Here is a 22,654-nt window from a genome sequence, read left to right as displayed (position 1 = left end):
CTGATGTTTGTGTTTACCTGGTTCAGTTTGTTGTATGGCATTTTGTGTTTTAGATTTTTCAGAGGGGATTTCCTGTAGCAAGCCGGGCAGGAAAGTGCCAAAATGTTACCAACCTTATTATTATTTAGTTTTCATTCATTTGAAATGACCAATGTTGTTCCCCTTTCAGGGGTTACCACAGCAAATCAGCTTTCACTGATTGGCACAGGTACTTTGGCATTTTTTAAGACACTTCCTGACACAACCCTGGATTTTATCCTGGCTGGGGACTAACACGGGGGGACCCGGACGAGGGGTGACGTGTGCACCCCCTATCAAACCCCCATTTCCCGTGTGCCAGCCCTGCACTTAACCAACTGCCTGGAAACACCTGCTTGTTATTACAACAGCTGCTTGTTAGGGAGCGGTAATGTCCAAAACAAGCCGTGACCAGAAACCAAAAAAAGCCCAAAGGAGAAAAACTTGCTAGTATAGTTGAAGCTCAAATAACCAGAGTGATGAACCCCTTTATCTTTCACTACACGATGTTAAACAATCAAAGTTTCATTACATTACCTGTGTCTTACAATTTACATCTTGTATATCTTTTTGTAAAAAAGGGCAACTGAACTAGCCAGAACCTCAACTGAAAAAGCCAGAACTGCAAAACCTTGGGAAATATTTTGTATATTTTTGATTTCTACTCACAAATAAAAATTAAAGTCCCACTCTGATCATCTTTTCATCCATTGTAAAAGTGTCCCCAGTGGTCTTTTAATTATGATTTTACAGTTTTTAGCCAAAAAAAAAAAAAAAAAAAACCTGTGATCGTTTTCCAGGACACAGTTGTTCATTAGGATTTTACCTCTGAGTTGTGGGCAGGACTGTTGGCGCAGAGCAAACCGCACCCCCTTTTGTCTCCCCATTGCAGAGAGCTCTCTGTTTACACTCTGTCCCACTAGCTTACAGCCCCTAACACTCCCAGCGTAACAATACCGTACAACAAAAATGGCTAGCAATATAGGAGCTATCCAGCCGTACATTTTTGAAGCCAGATTCCAGCTCAGACGAGGAAAACAAAGACGTAAATGGATCTATTTGTCTGCAAGTGGATGCATCAGAATGGAGCAGAGCAATGGAGCTTGTGGCCCACTCAGCGTATTTTCTACACGACAATTAAGCATTTTTTCAAACGGTCTTTTTTTTCGTCATCCCCTGATTTACCACAATTTGAACAAAAGAAATACTCAGAAATGCAGTTTTGAGCTTCATTTTCTGTCCTCCATCATCAGAAAAATGCCTCAAGAACATGTTACAAACACCAAAAACGGAATTTTCCTCAGGGTGAGTCTCAAACACCTGGTACAGGACAACGTAACAGTAGCTGATGGAATCACTTGCTTTTAGGCATTTCATTTTTGTGGTCTTTGCTCATTTTAAGCCACATGTCTCCTCCTGCTGCGATGCTGACCCCTCCCCCTTAGACTGATGCATGGGTTCCAATAGGTTATCACCTGAACTGCATACAAAACGTTACAACAGCAAACAACAAAAGAAATCACAACAATCCTGTAAAATTCAATGTTAGTAAAAAGACTCCATCAAAGAGAAACGAGTGCTTCCAGGCTTTATTGATGCAAACTCATGAAGTAAAGATGCATGAAATAGACTACCTTAACACAAGGTCCAAATAATTGCACAATAGTTGTATTTAGATGCTCATTTAAGTTTTTATAAAAGCCTTGTAAGAATCTCCTTGAAGATCCACTCCAATAAAAATAGTGTTTTTTAACATGATCTTCTAGCCTTTCTTTTCAGGATAAAGGACTTATATGAAGAAAATTAACCCTAAAACTGCATCTCTGAGTATTTCCTTTTTCAAATTAATGTAAATCAGGAGCAGATGAAAAAATGGAAAAGAGCGTATTTGAAAAAGAAGCTATTTGTGACGTAGAAAATACCCATGCCCTCAGTAACGGGGACGGGAAGGGGGTCGGGGTTGCCACGTGCAAACTGTCCTGCCCAGAATTCATAAGTGAATTCTGATGAAGTCCTACTGCTCTACAGAAGCTATGTCCTAAAAAACAACAACACCGTTTTTTGCTAAAACCGGCATAATCATAATTCGAAGACCACTGGGAACGCTTTGAAAATAGATCAGAAAATGATCCGAATGAGACTATACAGCATTTTATTGTATCTTAGATAACGAGGAGTCACCGTATTTTATGTTTAGGTAAATAGATTTGCATAGTTTAGCATATTTTATAGGGTTTTTTGTAAATTTATTGTAAATTATTATACAAAAAGTTCTTTATTTTAAGGGACCGTTTTTTTATGGGGATCTTACATAAAATTAAATATCTTCTATAAATTACAAAGATAGTTTCATTTTTTTTATCCTTAACATAATGAAAAGACTAAATAAGGATAATAGTGGAGGCTGGAGGTTTGACAAGGCAACACCTGAGGAGCACAGCTGAAAGTTTAAGAAGACAACACAATAAAGTGTTTGATTCTAAATATATAGTTAAATAAGACTGATATTTGTTGGTTTTTTAAGTCAAATTTTGCTGCAACTTTGCAGATTTTTTTTTATAACAGCAGTAGTGCTTCAAGAGAACAGTCGTGTTTGCTTTTTGTTGTCCCATAGTGAAGAGAAGTGTGCGTGTGTGTGTGTGTGTGCGTGTGTGTGTGTGTGTGTGTGTGTGTGTGTGTGTGTGTGTGTGTGTGTGTGTGTGTGTAATTGTGGCCATCAGTTCAGCTTCACAGAGCTGACGTCGGTGCTGAACTTACTTTCCTCTCATCGCTGGAGTCCTTCTTGGTGGCTTTGATGAAGTCGCTCCGGCTGTGAAGATACTCGTCGTACTCCTCTTGCGTCATGTCTCCATTTTCAATGAGCACATGAGGGAGATGAGGCTCTGAAGTGGCACAGCAGTTCAGAATAAGCACAAGACGGTGGAAAATTGCCAAAGTGTGAAAGTCCAACGATCTGAGGCACAAGATTATCCTCTGAAATGAGCCCATTCATGTTTGAAATCGTGCTGCACAAAGGTTTCCAAACAGCATAGAGAGTTCTTTTTTTCTGCCTTCTTCAAATCCTCTGAAAGGCTTTCAGATTAAGCCAATGCATTTGTCAATAAACAACAAAACTGGACTAATCACTTTGTCTTTATTTATTGAACAGCTGTTAAGCCAGAAATCACACTAGTAGATTAAACATTATCCAGAGCTTCATCCTTATGCATGGACTCCGAGGTTACATTTTTTTTTAGATAAAAATATTTTAATTTGAAGATAAATCTTTCAGAAGAACCACATTTCGCAGTGTGTGTGAATACACAACTCACTTGTAATTGTGTGTTTCTGTGGCTCTGAATGTATTTAATTTTAATGAAAAATGTGTAAAAATGGTTAATATTTTACACATGGTTAATATATATATATATATATATATATATATATATATATATATATATATATATATATATATATATATATATATATATATATATGCGGAGATGCTGCCAAAAATCTGAACGGCAGGGCCAGCTGGTGTTGACATTAATCTTTAAAAAAAAAAAAAAAAGTCGTGTGGTAAAAGTTTATTTCCAAAAACTTCTAAATCACTCATTAAAAATCTTATAAAATTTAAAACTTTTAAATGAATTAAAGTCTACAATTTCTTTTGACTATTGCAAAACATTTCGTTCCTCTTTTTTAAACACAATTCCTGCATGTATAAGCATGCAGCTTAATTATTGTCCTGCTTTACAACTTTTTAAAATCGAGCCCAAACCATCATCCCTCTCCCACATGCGTCACAGTAAATACAGACGTTTGTGCTGAGAAGTGTTGCTTCGGATGCTTCGCTTTTCAACACACACATAACAAAAAGAAAGGACCAAATAATGTATTTTCCATCTACAAGACATTGTTCTGTAAGAATCTACAGCTGTATAAACTGTCCTGCTGTTCTATTCTTGGTCTATGATTAACTCAGAGGCCTCTCATGCTAAATGCTAACACCTGATATGTACATTTTGAGACAGATTTTCTGCATTTTCTTTACATAGTCTGTCTGACCTTGAACTGAACTTGCTGGTAAATGTTTATTTTCATTAAAAAATTAGAGATATTTTGTTTTAAAAATGGCTTGGATGAGCAGAATTAAATGTTTCTGTAGATACTTATGCTGACCTATTTCTCTCTTGGCATCCTGCTGATACAATCATGGAGGCTTAAGACCAGAAAACCAATCAGACGTCATATTTTATAGATACACTTGCTAATGATCATGTTTTATTTCTATTTCAGATGACAGTTGTAATATCCCGATTGTTAAGCATCGTAGAAAGTGTCAATGTATTTTCTCACAACTGCGTGTCTTGGGTTTCTTTTGAAAAATATTTTTGACGGAGGAAATAAAAGTTAAAATTCAATCTTTTTTTTTTTTTGCTCAGACTGTTCTCCAATAACAGCAGAGCTCTGACTTTAGACCTTTATCTGACTGCTCAAGCTCGGCGTCCGTGTTGCGCCTGGAATAAAGCAATAGTCTGGGTTGAATTAAATTGCCCTCCTCTGGCTGCAGGTCAGTCTGTGTTCAAATCCTTCATAAGAAGTCATCGGGATCAGTGCGATCAGGGCTCAATCCTCCCTCTGGGAGAAAACCAGCCCCCACGTTCAGTTGGACACAGCAGCATTACAAAACGGAAAACCACATTAAAGGAAGACAGTCTTTTTCATTCAAAGAGGTCGGCTCTGCCTGCTTGTCACACATGGATAACAGAGGATCTAATGAGATACTCATATCAAGAGCATGAAGCAGTGAGTCCCCCTCCACTGACCTGATAACAATCCATGTATTGAATGAGATGCATGTGTGATATGGAAGCTTCGGTTTGAAAATGTTCTATGGAGCAAGGTGAATTTTGTGGACTTACCACTGGGGTAGATGAGGATTTGAACGGGGCAGTCGTAAGTGTACTTGTCAGCCAGAGTGACGACGATGCTGGTGGCAGAGCGGGCCAGAGGGTCTGCATCTGCCCGAATGGCATGAGACGGACTCTCCACACCTGCACAGAGCAGCAGCCACATCATTAAGACTCAATAAGAAACCAATACTACTAAAAGAAGTATCTGATCCCTTGCTGATCCTCCTAATGGTATGTTCATTTATACAGTGAGAGATTCCAAATTACAAGGAAGATCAAGATATTGACTTTAAGGTATTTATAGAAATGTATTTGCATTCCATTGTAGGAAATTAGTATTTGAACCTCTTGCTGGAAAGACTTAGTGTTTTGTGACAAAAAGCAGCACAAAGGTCACATAGTTTTTTTTGTACTTGATGAGCCCTGCCCATATCAGGAGGAATGAGGTCCATAAACTGGCTGAGCCACTTTATGACCTTGATATGCTTCTTCTTCAGCCATTTCTTGGTTGCTTTGGCTGCATGGGTCATTATCCTACTGGATGATCCATCCATGACCCATTTTAAGCCTCATGGTGGAGGGAAGGAGGTTCTCAATAAGGGTTTGATGGAACATGACTCTGTCCATTCTCCCATCAATGGTGAAGTAGTCCTGTGTAGGAAAAGACCCCCAAAGCATAAAGTTTTCACCTCCATGCTTGACAGTGGGGATGGTGTTCTTGTGGTCATAGGCAAGTTGATGCCAAAGAGCTCAGTTTTGGTCTGAAATGACCACAGCACCTTGTACCAATCACTCTCTAAATCATGAAGGTGTTCATTGACAAACGTCAATGAGCTCTGCAAGATGTTAAACCATTGTGGCGTAAAATGACACCACTGGCTTTCTGGTGACTGTGGTTCCAGCTGCTTTGAGATAATCACAAAACTCCTACCGTGTTGTTTTAGACCGATTTCTCACTGTTCTCATGATCGTGGAAACCCCACCAGGTGAGATCGTGTTTGGAGCCCCATAACTACAGCAGGTGGATTGGTGGTCATGTTATAGTTCTTGTGTTTTGGCACAATTGCACCAAGAAGTGTCGGCTCAATCCCCATCTCCTTGTTGATTGTTTTGTAGTCTTGTGCAGGTCTACAGTCTTCTCCCTTAAATCCACTGAAAGCTTTATAGTCCTTCCCATGTTGGACAGTTTGGATTCTTTAGACTGGTGTATTTTTACAGGTGATTATGCAAAAATGACAAATTAGTTTTAGGTTTTGTGCATTGTCATCTTTAAAGCTCTGTATATTCAGCCAGCTGGACATGATTTACAGTAGTCACTAAGAGGCCTATTTAAGTTCCCCTAAAAAATACTTTTTAGTTGCAGTTACTGTTTTTACCAAAATTCAGGGTTATTATCATTTATTTTATTACATAAGTTAATGAGATTTTATTTAAATCTTTAATTCAAGCTAATAACGGAGGCAGTCTAGCGCCTAAGTTAAAGAGGTACATCACTTTAACACATTTCCATTCCAAATCTTTAAAAAATATATAAATGTATATAAAGTCAACTTAAAAGTATTAAAAGAACACGTTCTAATTGATAAAAGTAAATCATCATCTCCTAAACAAAAAATTAAATTCCAGACCTGCAAGGAGGTAAGGGGCCCGTATCTCCATCTGGAAGTTGAATTCATAATCCATGGAGTTAATGGTCTCGTCCTCCAGGAGTGAGGTTAACCACATTTGGGGGCCATTAGGGTTTTGGTCTTGAAGGTTTGAGGCACCCGTGTGTCTGTCTCTCCTAAAAAAAAAGTTTGTGTTACTCTGGTATTTATTTCACTTCTGCAGTGCTTGATGTGATTTTAGGAAATCTGAATTTGGAAGTAAATGTGTATATCTGTTTGTGTTCTTTCTTACAGTCTGGAGAAGTTTGGAGATAGGCCCTGCTCCTCATTGATGGTCCTCTGTACCCGAGGTGTGCAAACAGGTGGGGTGGACACCATGATCCCCCCACTCGGCAGGGTGGAGAGCTCCGACGAAGTGCTGACTAGGATGTGAACCGTCTCCAGCGGAGGGATGATGCCAAGGTTAACCACTAGCACTGTCCTCTCAAAATCCTCATCCATCACTATGTGTCCTGTTCCAACAGATAGGACAGCCAAAGAGCAAAAAGTTCAGACTTTTGATTTTTATCACTCTTTATTATTTCTATTGTCAGAAAAAGGCACAAAAAAGTAACAACTTTTTATTTTTCTGTTTTTATCAATACTTTTACAGAATCTTGTGTAAACTGGGAGCACCTTAACAGCTCATTTAGTTGAGATCTTTAGGACACTCTTGCAGATAGGACTAAAAATAGCAAAACACACAAACTCTTCAGCTGTGCTTCATTTGCAAAACCTTTCAGGGGAAAAGCAATGAAATCTCACGTTATTCGGCATGTAGTGTTTATATTTGGTGTGAAAATAACTATTTATTACCCAAACCAAATTATCCATCTCACATTTGAACTTACATGCTGTGTTAATCTGACACAAATTGGACACACTGGAGGAAAATGAGGTTGCTTGAAATATTTCCAGATTGCCAACAATACAGAAAATTCTACAAAATCAGGTTTGAGGGCTAAGAGAAAATAAGTTGAACATTTTAAGTAAATCATAATAGATATTAAAACAATTTAGACATATTGTCTTACCTTCTTAGTCTATTGTAGAATTGGGAAAACATCTACAGACACTAACTGTGTTCAAAAAGTCTGAAAGTTGCATGACTGAATAGTGAGTTCCGACAGCTGTGCGCATGAATCCTTCTGCTGAAGGTGTCTTCTCCAAGAATTGGTCTGGCTTCTTTGATGAATTTGGGAAATACATGCATGTGGTCTCTGCTGCCATACAAGGTGCCAACCTGTAGCTACCAGGAGCAACATGTTCCATGTACCAAGAGTGCCAGTGATTTGCCCAAATACACTTCAACACATGGGCAGGCAAGGGAACTGAACCTGTGACCTTGTGATCAGAAGTAACTGTTTTACCTCTGCACCACAACACCTATTTGAATAAAATCTGTGTTTGCCAAGCTTGTGTTTGAAAAAAAAAACAATTTGATGTATAGTTTAGATTAATGAGCAGTAAATAATCTCCAAATTGAAAGGCTTTCTAAAAAAATGAGAAAGTCAAAGACAGGCCTTTAAATTGAGGGATTACCCAACATGTCAACAAACCAAAAGCAGATTTACTGTCAGGGTTTAGGACAGACAGAATGCACCAAATCTGTGAGGCCCAACAGGAGTTCCTTTTCTAACTTGTCTTGCTTGGTTTTGACAACAAGTGAAATGAAACCAGTACAGTACAGTATACACAAAGAGATATGCTAAATCCAGCAGATAATACCTGTCAGTTATATCAATGTGGAAGACATTACTACTGTATGTAAATTGCTCTATAGAAAGAGGGACATTGGTTTGGTTGAGGGAGTGTGATGATATGGGATGGCATACCATCAATGATAATAATAACTCTTAGGGATTGAACTCACTCACGCACAACTTTGCTATTTGCCTCATTATTGAGACCAAGTATTTACAAATGTGACACCACTAAAAAAAAGCATTGTTGCTAGGAGCCCGTTCAGTGTTCCATGGCAACAAGTGGCATACGATTTAAAGGAAGTATTGCAATAAAGAAATTCAGATAAAGCACTTTCATTTCTTATTCTAGATTCAAATCAGAGCTCTGTTATTCTTACCACTCCCACTTTGTGGGGCTCCGTTGCTTGTGTTGCAGCTGTCCGGATAACAGTCGTGTATTTTTATTTTGCTTTTCACTTGCAGTGTAATAATTTGATGCGATATCATAGCCTCAAAGCCTACGACAATGGAATTTTCCTCCAGGGGGTATATGAAGATCCCTAAAGCCACAAGAAGAGAGGAAAACACAGAGTGAACAGCAGACAAACAAACAAGGAAACTTTCTCATCAATGTACATCACAGTCCAACAAAATTGTTCTCAACAACCATATTTAGGTAAATAGTTGCAGATAAGATCAGAATATAGGAAGAAAGGATGTGAGGTTTTAAGGACTGCTTTGAAGATACTTCTCTCACCCTCAATGGCATGATCCTCAATGTTTTCATAGGTCATGGAGGCGGTCAGAGCCAAAGTGTAACCCCTGACACAGGAAGTGATGTCAGAAACACTGAGCGGCAGAGCGCATCGGGTCTCCTTGTTGATGAGTCCGGTCATAGTGATGGCTTTAAGATGCTGCTATGACAGACAAAAGTTTGCATCAGTACCTTTTAAGTGATTTCACATCACTTCCTTTGAAACATGCGCAACAAAACTGCATTGTTTTTCACTGCAATCAAGTAAAAGGAAATAAATACTTTGGCAAAAAGAGAAACAAAGTAAAGTCAAGTGCAAAACAGTCTTTCCCCAAATATTCCACATCACCTGGAGCTGTTTTTTACATTAGATAAATGAATCCCTGTTGTGTCTGTGCTGCGTTTGATCCATCTTCTGCGAAGTGATCCGTCTAATTAGGTTGTGATTCTGTCAACAAATGTTTCTTTGACTGTGAACTAACAGCACCAAAAACACAAAGAGTTCAGTGGTTTGACTAAATAAATGAAACTACATTGTGAAGCAGGTAAAATGCAATGCAGGCAAACAAACATTTCAAAGAAATATTCTGTATTTTAAAACTGTTTTGCAATATATTAGTAATTTTATGCAAAAAAGCAGCAAAATAACTTGCGTGAACTGGCAGCAAATTAAAAGACTGTTCTATTAAGATTTTATGTTAAAAAAGGTTTACAAATGATTGACAAATCAATATTTTCTTCACCTTACACAAGAAGTGACAGCAAAGTTTGAAAACATTTTCATCGTGACTTTATTCTGTCAGGAAACAGCGCATGGAGGGGCAGGCGGATTAGGCAGTAGGGAATTGCCTGGGGCCCCAACACCTAGGATGCCCCAAGTTGAACACTTCAAAAATGTCTGAAATAATTTCCACACCCATTATTATTTAACTATGTCATAAAAAAAACAAATCACTGAAATTGCATAAGTGTTTTATCTTCTCCTGTCCTTCTGCAGTGATGGACTATTCCATGAACAGCAACAGAGTTAACAATTTCAACATTTAAATGGGATTTCAGTGATGTGATTTCATTTAAAAGCTTATTAAAACATTTGGATTCTTAACATTGATGCTGACTAAAATAGAATAGTCAAGAAGGATAAAAAAAAATGTAACCATAATTCTTCTCAATAATACAACTGCTGCAGAGGGCCCCATGATATTGTTCACCTGCTAAGTCCATCACTGACTGACTGACTGACTGACTGACTGACTGACTGACTGACTGACTGACTGACTGACTGACTGACTGACTGACTGACTGACTGACTGACTGACTGACTGACTGACTGACTGACTAATTCCTAAAAAGGAAAAATCTAAGAAAACGCAATATTTTTAAAATTACTTTAAAATTTGACTTGTTGGGATCTCTTTGTGATCAAAGAAGTGGTTCCTTGCTATTTTAAAGGCCAAAAGGAAAGGAACTGAAGAGCCGACTAAAGTATGGATGTGTTTCAGGTGCAGCCATATGGTCAGTGTGTTACCTTTTATGGAAGAGGCATGCACAAACAACAGCATGATCGCTAGCAGATTCAGGATCTTCACCAGTTTATCAATATTCTATCAAACTGCCTTAAGGAGTTTTTGCTGGACTAATTTTGCAAACTGAAGAAAGATTAAATGTATAAAATCAAAGTTATTCGCATTTACATTGACAACAAATAGTAACGCTGTTGTTCAGAAGTTCAAGATCAAATAAATACATTTAAAAATGTACATTTTTTGAAATCTAAAACTGCATGAAGATTAATTTTTAATGCAAAAAGTGGAGTTTGATGATACTTTTTCATAAATTTTAAAAGTCATTAAGAGAAAAGTTAGTCACATATTTCTTTTAAATATAGGGAAACAAACACTGCTTTATTGCTCTCAGATGACCGGCACAAAACATGTGTTTTTCTGTATTTTGTTAAACAAATGTATCTTGAATTAGCGGCTGGGTAGCTCGGTTTTTAAGGTGAGAGGCTACAATGCAGGAATCCAGGGTTTGATTCCCGGAGGGGGATAAACAATGGTACTGGGTCAATTACCATATCAATGGCAAGCAATGAACATCACCCAGTGAGGGCCCTTAGGCAAGGCCCTTAACGCTACTGCCTCCCAAGAGCGGTTAGGCTGCAGCTCACCACTTCCCCAGGGGATGGGTAAAAATGCAGAGAAGAATTTCCCCATTGTGGGATCAATAAAGTATTTTGTTTTTTTTTAGCTGGTCTGCCTTTGTGCTGTAGCATTAAAAAGTGTCCTATTACACAAAAAATTCTCAAAATACCTCAAACACCACCTTAAGTTCATATTTTCCTCTGAGAAAATTGCATTTAGTTGACTATTATTTCATAGCAAAATCCACAGTGCATACATCAATGTGCTGGTTGCAGTATAAAGCCCGAAAGAGCCCAACACCATTTACTGACTGAAAGAACAATTCACAATCAGAAGAACAAATGTATTTGCACCACCTAGACTGAATACAAAAGTGTGCACAGCTCTTGTGGATCCTGCAATGCTTATAAAACTTAGACATCAAAATGACACAACAGGTGTTCACAGAAAGCTGCCAAGAACAGGAAAAAAGACGATAACATGAGAGAGGCTGCTAAGACTCGGTCCACAGAGGATCAGCCAGCTCCCTCGCTAGAGCAGAGGCTTTTTTTCTATTACAAAATCAAATGTTAAAGTCAATCCCAAAACAGTTGAAACAAATATTGACCACGGAGGGGAAAAATGGCATGAAACTAGTCACAAGTACGTCCATTATTGTTGTTAAACTAATGCAATAATTTCAATTGTTCTCATTCTATATAACCCTCAGGGATATAAGGAAAAGATGCTACATATTATTTCAAATCAACTGACCTGGCTCCAATCAGTTTTACTGTGAAGCCAGCTTCCAACAAGGAGGTCAAAGTGTTGCTACTTGTTCTATGTTTGCCAGTGAACCACACCAGAGATCTTTTGCACAACAGAATCAGAACCAGAGTTTACATGAACCTTGTATCCAATGTTTTTATTAAAAAAAAAAACGATTTACAGCGACAGTTAGGACAAAAAAAAGTCTGATAAGAGCAAAATAAAAATGCTATTTATTCTTTGGAGAACACCTATTTGAGATCTCTGACATTCAACAAAAACATGAAAATATATATAGTAATCATACTGGCAACATCTTTGGAATCTTTTGGCCTACTAATCTCATATCTCTTTGCAATCAACAATAGTTGTTTGGTTTTAGTTTAATCATCTTTTGATGTGTTGTAAAAGCGTTCCCAGTGGTCTTTCAGTTATAATAATGCCGTTTTTAGCCAACATAAAAAAAAAAACCTGTGTCGTTTTCTAGAAAATAGGTTGCAAAGAGCAGCAGGAGTTTGTTAGTGTGGAAGTAAGCCTCAGCTGATATTCCATCATCCCTTTGTTTACACTCTCTGCCTTTAACTTACAGCCACTTACAACCTCAACCTAACATTAGCGATGCAATAACAATTGTGAGCAATATTGGAACTATCCAGCTGTACAGTTTTGATCCAGATACCAGCTCTAGATACCAGCTCAGACGAGGAAAACAAAGACGTACACGGATCTATTTGTCTGCAAGTGGAGGCATCAGAATGGAGTGGAACGGGGAAACTTTGGCCCGCCCATTCCACTTGCTGTGTCACAAAACAGAGCTTTTTAAAACGCTTTTGATTCATCCGTGTTTGAATCCTCAGAAACATAATTTTAATCTTTAATTCTTTTATATATGTCCTCCATCATGAGAAAATGCCACAAGAACATGTTAAAAACAACAAAAACACCATTTTCTTTGGAGTGGGTCTTTCACTGGTGAACTGGCCAGGATCCAGCTACTTTTTGCACTAACCCTTGTGTGCTATCCTAGGCACTTTACCATTGGGAGTTGGGTCATCTAGACCCACTAGACAGTGCTCTGAACCTTTTTTCTTCAATGATTTGTGATCTTCACTGGTGTCCATGGATTACATGAAATCTTTTCACCTTTATCCACCTTTGTCATGGTAGGGAGAACACGTCAATGTAAGGGTGGGGTCATCTAAGATAGCACAAGGGTTACAGCCAACATCTAACAGCCTTAATGAAGACACTCTTTGCTCACAGGTGAACCATACTAGAGTAAACTTGCACACCAGAATCAAAACCAGAAGCAGAGGTGATGTGAGCTTCAATAGCTGTTCTTCAAGAATGAATTCTGGGGCCAATGAATCACCACCAAAGGAAAAACAGTTGCTGTTCTGACCACACTAAGACACCTTGATCATTTCCTCCAAGGATCTCTTTAATAATTAAACAACAAATCAACAGAGGATGAAAACGTTTCCACAAAATAATTTAAGACACATCGCAAATGAGTAAAGATTAATCTATTGTTTATAATTATCCACATTTAAACTATCAAACGTTGTATTTACTTCTTGATGCCCTCTGCTGCATTTCTGGTTAAGTGCCGTCATGTGTCTGCCTCTGCTGCATGACCAGAGCCCCAGCACAGGCTTGATGGGAAGTGTTATGACGAAAGCAATATCCATAGAGATAGCTCTGCTGCCCTGCTTACCTGCTCATCTGTTTGCTGTCCAGGATCATCTGTAAAGCATGCATGTCTTTGATTTAAAAAAAAAAAAAATCTCACCTGAAACAGAAGGTCGTCTTTTTTTTTCCTTAGAAAAATCAAATTAAAAATAGCCACCTATTACTAATTAGTATCTGATTTAAGGAAGAAATTCTACAGCGATCGTTAAAAATGAATTACAGATTAGTTCAGGAGGTACAGTGGGCAGACTTGGCTTAAAGGTTGTTGGGGTTTTTATTCCTCTTGTCTGTTTTATTGTTGAAAAAGGTTCAATTAGACTCAACTGCAGACCCATTTCTTGTCTACCTCAACAGTGCCATCGTGTGTCCAACCAATCAGGAACTGTGAAGGAGACAGGAACACATCAGTTTGTTCTTTTTGAGGAGCAATGCTCCCTTACAGGTGGGCAAAAAAATCAATACATCAAGCACAGAAGGATTTCAGAAATCCCCACTGTGACCCTGCTTCAATAAAGCAACAGAAAAATGAAAATGTATCCTACAAAGCAAAATAAGTAAGCCATGTGTAGAAGTTGGAGCTTCGTAACAAGGGTTAAAAGTGGCAGTCCCAGGGGGCTGCTCTGCCATGTCTTAGCCACATGAGTCACCGTGCCACCCCTGTGGGTTTGCCAGAGGAGCGTTTTAGAGTCAGCTCGGAGGTTTGCCACAGTTCTCTGCGCTCGTCGATGCCAAAGCAGACAGCACATCTCGTCTGCTGTGCAACCACCTGTTGAGGCAGTCTCTGTAAAGCTGGCACTTTTGATCAAAATCACACGCCCCCGATCCATGACCTTTTCTGGACAGGGGTGTGATGCTCCCATCAGACATGATTGAAATTCACCTGTCTTACCTTTCATTTGTGTTAACTGCAGCAAGTCTGTCTCTCCGTCCGAAATCCACTTGTCATGAGAGAAATCCTCCTCCTCCTCCTCCAAACCTCTGTTTGCTCTTCTTTCTTTTTGGTTCGCTCTCTGTGGATTATAGTGCGTGGGGGGGGAGGTGGATAGGAGAGTGGCAGGAGCTACACATGCAGAGCAGCCAGGCGCACAATCCTCAGACAGGAGCAGAGAGCTGCGGCGCTTCCAACAAGCCCAGCAACATGTGGTTGCACAAACTGTTTCATTTATCCTCCTCCTCCTCCTGTTGCTGCTCCCTGCGTGGATGCAGGAGTTTGAGAGAAGGAGGTGGGGGCGGGGACACTGGGTCCACACACACACCCCCACCCCCCACTTCCCATCCTCATTCAGAGCCTCATCAGCACCCACCCACTCCAAGCCCCTCACAGATAACCATTCAGGTCTCCTTTTTAACAGATCAGCGTCATGAACTGGAACGGCAGCATCTGATGGAGGATGAGGGTGCAGCAGACGCTCCCCCGACACCACCACCTCCAATCTGCCCGCTGCAGACAGAATGCCAAAGCCCCTTAATGTTTAAAACCCAGCGTGGGTTTGTGATCACTCGGCTCCAACCATCTGTTTTTTTCTAGAGGTTTCCATAACAATTCATGTGAGTGTGAGCATCGCTTTGTAGACATGCAGAGCGTGTTGGTGTGTCTGAGAGAGAGCGTGCATGCTTGTGGGAAGGCTCCAATCCCAACATCCGTCTGGAAATTGAATTAACCTACAACCAATAAAATAAAAAAAACCACACACCCCTACCAAACCCCCATCTTCTCCTTCTCCCCCTCTCTATAAATATTTCTCAGCACTTTCCCTCTTGTTTCTCTCTATTAGCTACACAAAAATCAAAAGCCAATTAAATCAGCTGCTCCGATGCTTTCCAATATTTCTAAATTGCATTTCCAGATGCCAGAAGCTCCATGCGGCTGAGGAGGTCAAAAGTGGGCAAAGTGTCACTGAACCAGAACAGAAAAATCAGAAAACCCTAATGCAGAGAGGGTTTAAAAGCGAAAATGCTTAGCCTGAAATACATTTGATAATTTACAAATCACTTTAGACAAACATTATGGTAGTTTTTAAACAAATGATTATTTGTTGTTGTTTTTTGGTATAAAGGACATAAAATCAGAAACTGTGTTTAATGTATTCTTTGCTATCTAAACCATAATTTAATCCCGGTTTGAGCAGTCCAGGTCCTGTGGTTTTTAACCCTTGTGCTATCTTAGATGACCCCACCCTTACATTGACGTGTTCTCCCTACCATGACAACGGTGGATAAAGGTGGAAAGATTTCATGTAATCCATGGACACCAGTGAAGATCACAAATCATTGAAGAAAAAAGGTTCAACACACTGTCTAGTGGGTCTAGATGACCCAACTCCCAACGTTAAAGTGCCTAGGATAGCACAAGGGTTACACAGGACCCAATCCAATCCTAGGTGGTCTAGGTGCGAATCAGAAGCTGTGAATAGGAAGCCAACTTCAGCGTCATTCAAACTTTGCAGTAAAGGGACAGACAAGGAGGACTTTTGGATTTAATATAAAATGCTTAGAATTGTTCTTAGAAAATTATCACACTTTCTTCCACACATCATTCATTCAGTGATTCATTCATCTTCTAAACCCATTTTGTCCCTTTGGGGGCTGCTGGAGCCTATCCCAGCCACTCAGAACATACTCCAGGAAAAGTTCTTCTCTCAGACCAAAACGAAAAACGTCTTACTGTCAATAACATTCAGCTAATTCAAAGTCATCAGTTGTTCAGCAGAAAACCTCATTAGCCAGAGAGTTGAAGCTTCCTAAAAATGGCACAACTGGCTTCCTGTAGAACCTTTGCTGTGAAGCTGGCAGATTCCCACCTCATGGATTAGCTGGAGCATCAACTGTCATTGTGGTGAACATTTCCATCAGGTGAACTTTTGGAAGACTTAACTGCCAGGCGTGTTATTTTGAATAGTAATGTGAGGTGAAGTGGGAGCTCTGTTGAATCGCCGTGGCGACAGCTTAATGATACGAGTGTTACTACAGCATTCTCCTGTGATTTTGGACCTCATGCAACAAATCTACAAACACTTTCCACTCAGCGATACAAAGGGGATGATGTTGGACCTGTTTATGCTATTTATCCCAATACAAATCATTTGAAACCTTTCTAATTTGTCTTGGCTGTTGCTAAGCAACATAAACAAAGGTTACATTCCTGCACAGAAGCTGAATGACACATTACAGAACCACTGTTTTATTTTTATTATTTCCACTCCTGCCTGTACACCTGCACAGATACATCAGGCCACCTGTTAGGACAGTTGGGAAGCAAACGCCGCTTCAAATGATGCTGCCGCCCCAACGAGTGACTGCAGGTGTGATCGCATTCTCCGTAACAGATGTGTAGAAGATGTCCAACACCTTGCTGCAAATGTTAGGCCTCTTCAGGAAGTACCATCTGCTTTGTCCATTCTTGAAAATAGCAACCCTGTTGTGTCTCCTGTCCGTTGTCCAGGTAACGCCTCCACTTCTGCTCCCATGATGGAGACAGACTTTGACATGTCGCTGCATCTCCTGAAAACTACAATCATCAACTTTGTCTTGTTCACATTCATTATCAGATGTTTGTTCTTTACTCACGTGCTGTCTGTACTTGGGTTTTGGATCCACGGATAGACTGTAGTCATCTTAGTCTCTCTGCAGATGTCAGGACTAACAGAAAGTCTCAGATGTACCAGGTACAAAGAAAGTGTGAGGGTACGATTTCCTGTCAAATTCCTGTGCGGGTCAAACTATTTCAAAAAGTGTGAAGAGTCTATCATGCAGTCCCTTAATCCTGGTGTTTGTGGAGGCCTTCATATGAGTCTTCTTTAGTTAAGCAATAAAACCAGTTTTTGTCTCCACACTGCCACTTGGCTTTTTGCATTCTTAAGGCAGGAAATGGAGCAACATTTTCATACGAAAGATTTTGTCTTTGACTTCCATCCCAAAAATTCAGAGCATTGAGCTTTTCTAAGCCCAACACCATAGAACTTGAAGAAATGGAAAAGCATCAGATCTTATTTGTGTTACCCACAATCTCCGTCTTTGTAAATGTTAGATGAGTTTGAATCATTTTTTTTTTATTTTTAAGTTGCCAAAGTTGAGTTTTAAGAAAGTAACAGTGCATGTTTCTTGACTGTTTGATTCACTAAATTTTTCCAGATCCAGATGAGTTAGGAAACGGCTGGAAGTGCGAGACGTGCCAGAGGGAGGGTCCACAACCAAGTACAGGAGCACAGAATGTGGAAACCAGCACAGGAGAGTGTGCTCTGAAATCAAGAGTCATCTTCTTAGCATTTATTTAGAAAGTTCAAAACTGGAATAAAGATTAAAACACTTTTAATTTGTTCTTTTTTTTTTTATTCATCAGTTTTTTGCTGTGCATCTTCAGCTGATGTCCGAGTTCTCTAAGGCAAGAACCCTGGTTTGCACAGCAGCTTAGCTTAGGAATGAGAAAACATTCATGAAAATTTAAATCAACTCTCTGAAGAAGGACATTTTATAGAAAAAAATATGAATGTATTTGGTTTAGTACACTCGAGTTTCTAACGTAACCCTTGTGCTATCCTAGGCACTTTACCATTGGGAGTTGGGTCATCTAGACCCACTAGACAGTGCTCTGAACCTTTTTTCTTCAATGATTTGTGATCTTCACTGGTGTCCATGGATTACATGAAGTCTTTCCACCTTTATCATGGTAGGAAGAACACGTCAATGTAAGGGTGGGGTCATCTGGACCCCATAGGATAGCACAAGGGTTAAACACACAAACACATCATCTGTGTTTAGTATCTCAAAAACTGAACCTTGTTCCAAAATTACCTTGACAAAAAAAGTTAACAAAAGTAAACAAACGAAGCACTAATCTTGACTTTCCTGCAAGCTGCACCACTTTCTAGATGCAGGTAGATGAATCCTGGATAGGTTATGTTCCAAGCTTTGGCAAAAGCCTCCACATTTTAAGTTTTGCACCTATGTGAACTTATAAAACCATTTTTGTGGCTATGAAATCCATCTTCAAGACTATTTTTGAATTTGTTTGTACTAAATGAGCTAATATGGGTATGAAATGTCTTTATAATCCTTTCAAGATTGATGTTCAGAGTAGAAATCAGCCATTTCTTAAAAATCTTATTATCAAACGTTTGATAATAAACTCAAAGACTATGTTTTTTTTATATAATTATGTATTCTAAATTTTATTAATAATTAACATTGGCACTTTTATTTTTGTAAGCATTATATTTGTCCGTAAACGTTGTGATTGACAGCTACATCACTCAGTTCTAAAACAGTCTTAACATGTTTCAACCTTTACCATGTCTGTTTTTGTACATTTGCATTTGTCATTGCTTTTTGAAATTATCACAATAACGTTTTAAACATTCAATCTAATAGCCAACATTTAGATTGAATGTTTAAAAAGAAATATATCGACATATATATGTCGACATGTGGACATTTTTGCAGCTAGCAGGTGTGTTGATAACGTTCGGGTGTGTGTGTGGACGGGCCCCGCCCTTTTTGTACTACATTTGAACCTTACCGTAATGATAAACAACCAGTAAACTTGTTGCTTTATGCTGCTTCATGGTCTTATCCCCCCTCCCCTCCCATTATCACCCCCTACCCCCCCTCTCTCTAACGTCCCTCTCTCTTCTTCCCTTCTTTCCTTTTCCGTCCGGTCCAACACCCAAAATTTTCAAACGGTTGAAATTAATAAAAGTTTGGCCTCAATTACAAAAGGGGTTTATTCAGACATACCTTTGGTTTGTCTGAAGATTAATAACCCCTATTGTTAAAGTAAAATATGTCCAACACAGCCCTCAGCTCTCATCTGCCTGCCCAGCTGTTGGACAGGACAAGTTAAAAAAAAAATAAAAAAAAATAAAAAGAAATATATCTGGAGTGAGGTCGAGTCACCAAGTGACCACTAGGTGTCGCCCCTTTTGTCCAAAGTTAAGGTGAATAGAACCATTCACAGGTATTATGCTCTGGGATTTTCAGCTGCAGTTATAGTTCTTTTAAAACAATTTCTAACAAGACAGTGAGAAAGGTTCCCTCTTGGTCCGAAACCTGTTACAGTAAAAATGAACCAGTGTTACCACAGAAAGAAACATATCTGGTTCCAAAACATTTTGTTTGCCTCTGAGGTCAATAGTAAACTCTGTGCCAACTGCAGTGTGGGGAATATATTTTTAAGATTATGAAAACTTGTGAAAATTGAAACCAACTCTCTGAAAAATGACATTTTATAGAAATCATTTTATTAAAAAAGTACACATTTGCAAACATCTGCAAAAGTCAACTTTTGGGTTTTCTTAGCAACTGAGGTTTTTTTTGCTAATGACACCAACATTCTTTATGTGTTCGTAGTCAATGTTATGTCACTTTGTGCAGTTCTAGCCATGTATGCCTGCACTACATTTTCACAGCATTCCATAAATAAATTTCTGAGTAATTGGAGAATAGCTCGCCACGCGCACAATCTACAAATTCTAATTGCAAAACTTTTTCCCAAATGCTTCCTAAAGACGGCTGAGAAGTTAGAAAATGATCGATGAAAATCCCAAGGGCGACTTTTCGTTTGTATCTGGTACTAAGGGTGCTTTTTAAAAAACAAGACAAAAAAAGAAGAAAAAAAATGGCAGCCTCTTCCAAAGGCCAAAGGCCGACAAAACTTCAGGGGTCATTGTAGACCTCAAATTAAGGCATGTCAATGGGATTGAGGAGTTCCTTGAAGTATTCCTTCAACTGCTCGACAATGTCCCCAGTCGAAGTCACCAGCACCCTACCTGCACTGAAAACGGTGCCTGCAGAGAACTGCCCTCCCCTTCTGAAGCGCCGAGGGTTTGCCAGAATCTCTTCGAAGCCAACCGATAGTCCTTCTCCATGGCCTCACCGAACTCCTCCCAGGGTCGAGCCTTTGCCTCCAGGCAAACAGTCCGGGCCGCAGCTCGCCTAGACTGCTGGTACCTTTCCGCTGCCTCCGGAGTCCCACAAGCCATCCAGGCCTGGTAGGACTCTTTCTTCAGCTTGACGGCATCCCTAACTTCCGGGGTCCACCACCAGGTTCGGGGGTTACCGCCACGACAGGCACCAGAGACCTTGCGACTACAGCTCCGAACAGAAGCAGAGACAATGGACCTTGTACCTCGCAAAAAATTGTAACTGAATTGACTTGATTTTGTTGGAACTCTCACTCCAGTTGTCATATGCAGTCAACAATGCGTTGGAATATGTTGTTCGATGTGCAATGAGTTCCACTAAATCATGTGAACTTGCTTTAACAGTTCTTCTTCCTCCGTTAGGCCTGCAGGCCGTAACGCTCATGTTTAAATGCAAACAGAAAAATAAATCAAGCCAAATCCCATCTACATTTGATGCCAGTTTGAAGGAGGTTGAAGAACAAAAACATTTCAACAGATTTAAGAGCAAAACAGGAAGTGTAGCTTAACACCACAACTCCTCAGTTGCAGTCAGAGGGGTACATCATCTGTGGGTTGGAAAAAACCCACAGAGATTTCCTCTTCTTGCATGTCTTCTAAAAGCCTGAAGAAGTTTTTCTGCTTTTGTGTGACAGCCTGCTCCAAAACTATTAAAGTTCAAATTTATTTCCAAATAATATTTCAATATTCTTGAAAGGAAAAAAAATACAAACTTAGCAAAATGTAGTATTGTGTTTGTAATATTTGCAAAAGTACACAAAAGCATCTTCAGACTGAGTAATGCACTAATTTTTTCTTAAGCAAGTTGGGGGGTTTTTAGAGCTCCTATTAGACATTCAAGCAATTTATGACAATTTTCATAAAATAAATTATTTTGAAGTTAAATGTAGAAATGAAAAAGTATGACATTCACCATAAAAATCCCCCCAGCTGTAGCCAGATGTTTTATGCCGGCCCAGACTGGGTCCTAGCTGTTCACAGATCCAGTGAAATAAAGCACAGAGCTGTAGGTAACTTCCCCAGGTTTGGTTCTGAGCCGAGGTTCTACAATGTGGCTGCTTCCTGCAGAGCCCTGGTAACTTTGTGACACATCAAAAGCACAGACTATTATTAACCCTTGTGCTATCCTATGGGGTCAAGATGAGCATTGACGTGTTCTCCCTACCATGACAAAGGTGGATAAAGGTGGAGAGGATTTCATGTAATCCATGGACACCAGTGAAGATCACAAATCATTGAAGAAAAAAGGTTCAGTGCACTGTCTAGTGGGTCTAGATGACTTCACAATGTTAAAGTGCCTAGGATAGCACACAAGGGTTAAGGCCCAAAATCATTGAATCACATAAAATCTGGGAGGAGACATGCTGGTAATGAGTTCAAAGACTTGCAAGCTGTGTGGTGATATAAGGCTCACCAATAGACATTGTTAACCCAAACTGTCAGTGCCGTGAGTTTTGAGGTGAACTTGTTGATTCTAAAGGTCCACTCCAATCATCTTTTTATCTATTTACAAAGAGTTTCTGGTGTTTTTTTATGGATTCAGACATTATTAGCCAAAATCAAAAAACCTGTATTGTTTTCTAGGACATAGTTTTTGAAGAGCGGCAACAATTCATTAGAAATTTGCCTCTGAATTATGGGTGGGACTTTATGCATGGAGTAATCCCCCCCTTCCCTGCCTATTGAGGAGAGTTCTCTTTTTACACATTCTCCCAGTAGCTTACAGCCTCTCACAAGCCCAACCTAACATTAGTCCAGGACATAACATATTACCCACAAGGCCATTCACTAAGTCTTTCCAAAAATGTTCTTAAAACCCACTTCTACAAAAAATAGTGTTTTTGGTGATGTTTTGTGGCATTTTTCTAATGATAGACATAAATAAAGGGCAAAAAGATGTATTTCCGAGTATTTCTTTATTCAAATCGTTTTATATTAAGAGCAGACGGAAAAAGGCCATTTAAAAAATAATATAATTCCAATATTGCTCACCATTTTTGTTGTATAAGTTGTGAGAGGGCTATCAGGGAAGCATGTAAACAAGGGGATGATGGGAAGGCTTACTCCACGCCAACAGTCCTGCCCATAATTTAGAGGCGAAACTCCTGCTGCTCTGCAGAAACTATGTCCAAGAAAAGGACATAGGTTTTGGGATT

General features: G+C 39.4%; 1 protein-coding gene across 2 annotated transcripts in view; it reads right to left on the bottom strand.

The window, feature by feature from the left end:
* The window catches only part of vwa5b1 (von Willebrand factor A domain containing 5B1), a 51,383-nt gene extending 36,572 nt beyond the window's left edge, over positions 1 to 14,811 (bottom strand). Inside the window, exons 1-7 of one of the 2 annotated variants that reach the window (XM_023956870.1) lie at positions 14,471 to 14,811; positions 9,002 to 9,161; positions 8,643 to 8,804; positions 6,813 to 7,032; positions 6,542 to 6,696; positions 4,923 to 5,054; positions 2,776 to 2,900 (exon numbers count right to left, since the gene is read on the bottom strand). In XM_023956870.1, the coding sequence (XP_023812638.1) occupies positions 2,776 to 2,900; positions 4,923 to 5,054; positions 6,542 to 6,696; positions 6,813 to 7,032; positions 8,643 to 8,804; positions 9,002 to 9,140 (933 nt within the window). In that variant the 5' untranslated portion in view covers positions 9,141 to 9,161; positions 14,471 to 14,811. The remainder of the gene's footprint in view (positions 1 to 2,775; positions 2,901 to 4,922; positions 5,055 to 6,541; positions 6,697 to 6,812; positions 7,033 to 8,642; positions 8,805 to 9,001; positions 9,162 to 14,470) is intronic. The other variant, XM_023956869.1, reaches the window with a different exon arrangement.
* Between the last annotated feature and the right edge of the window lie 7,843 nt (positions 14,812 to 22,654).

This window comes from Oryzias latipes, chromosome 7 (genome assembly GCF_002234675.1).
Source record: "Oryzias latipes chromosome 7, ASM223467v1".
Taxonomy (NCBI): domain Eukaryota; kingdom Metazoa; phylum Chordata; class Actinopteri; order Beloniformes; family Adrianichthyidae; genus Oryzias; species Oryzias latipes.
The sequence above is the reverse complement of the archived record's forward strand: the minus strand, read 5'-3'. Positions and strand labels throughout refer to the sequence as shown.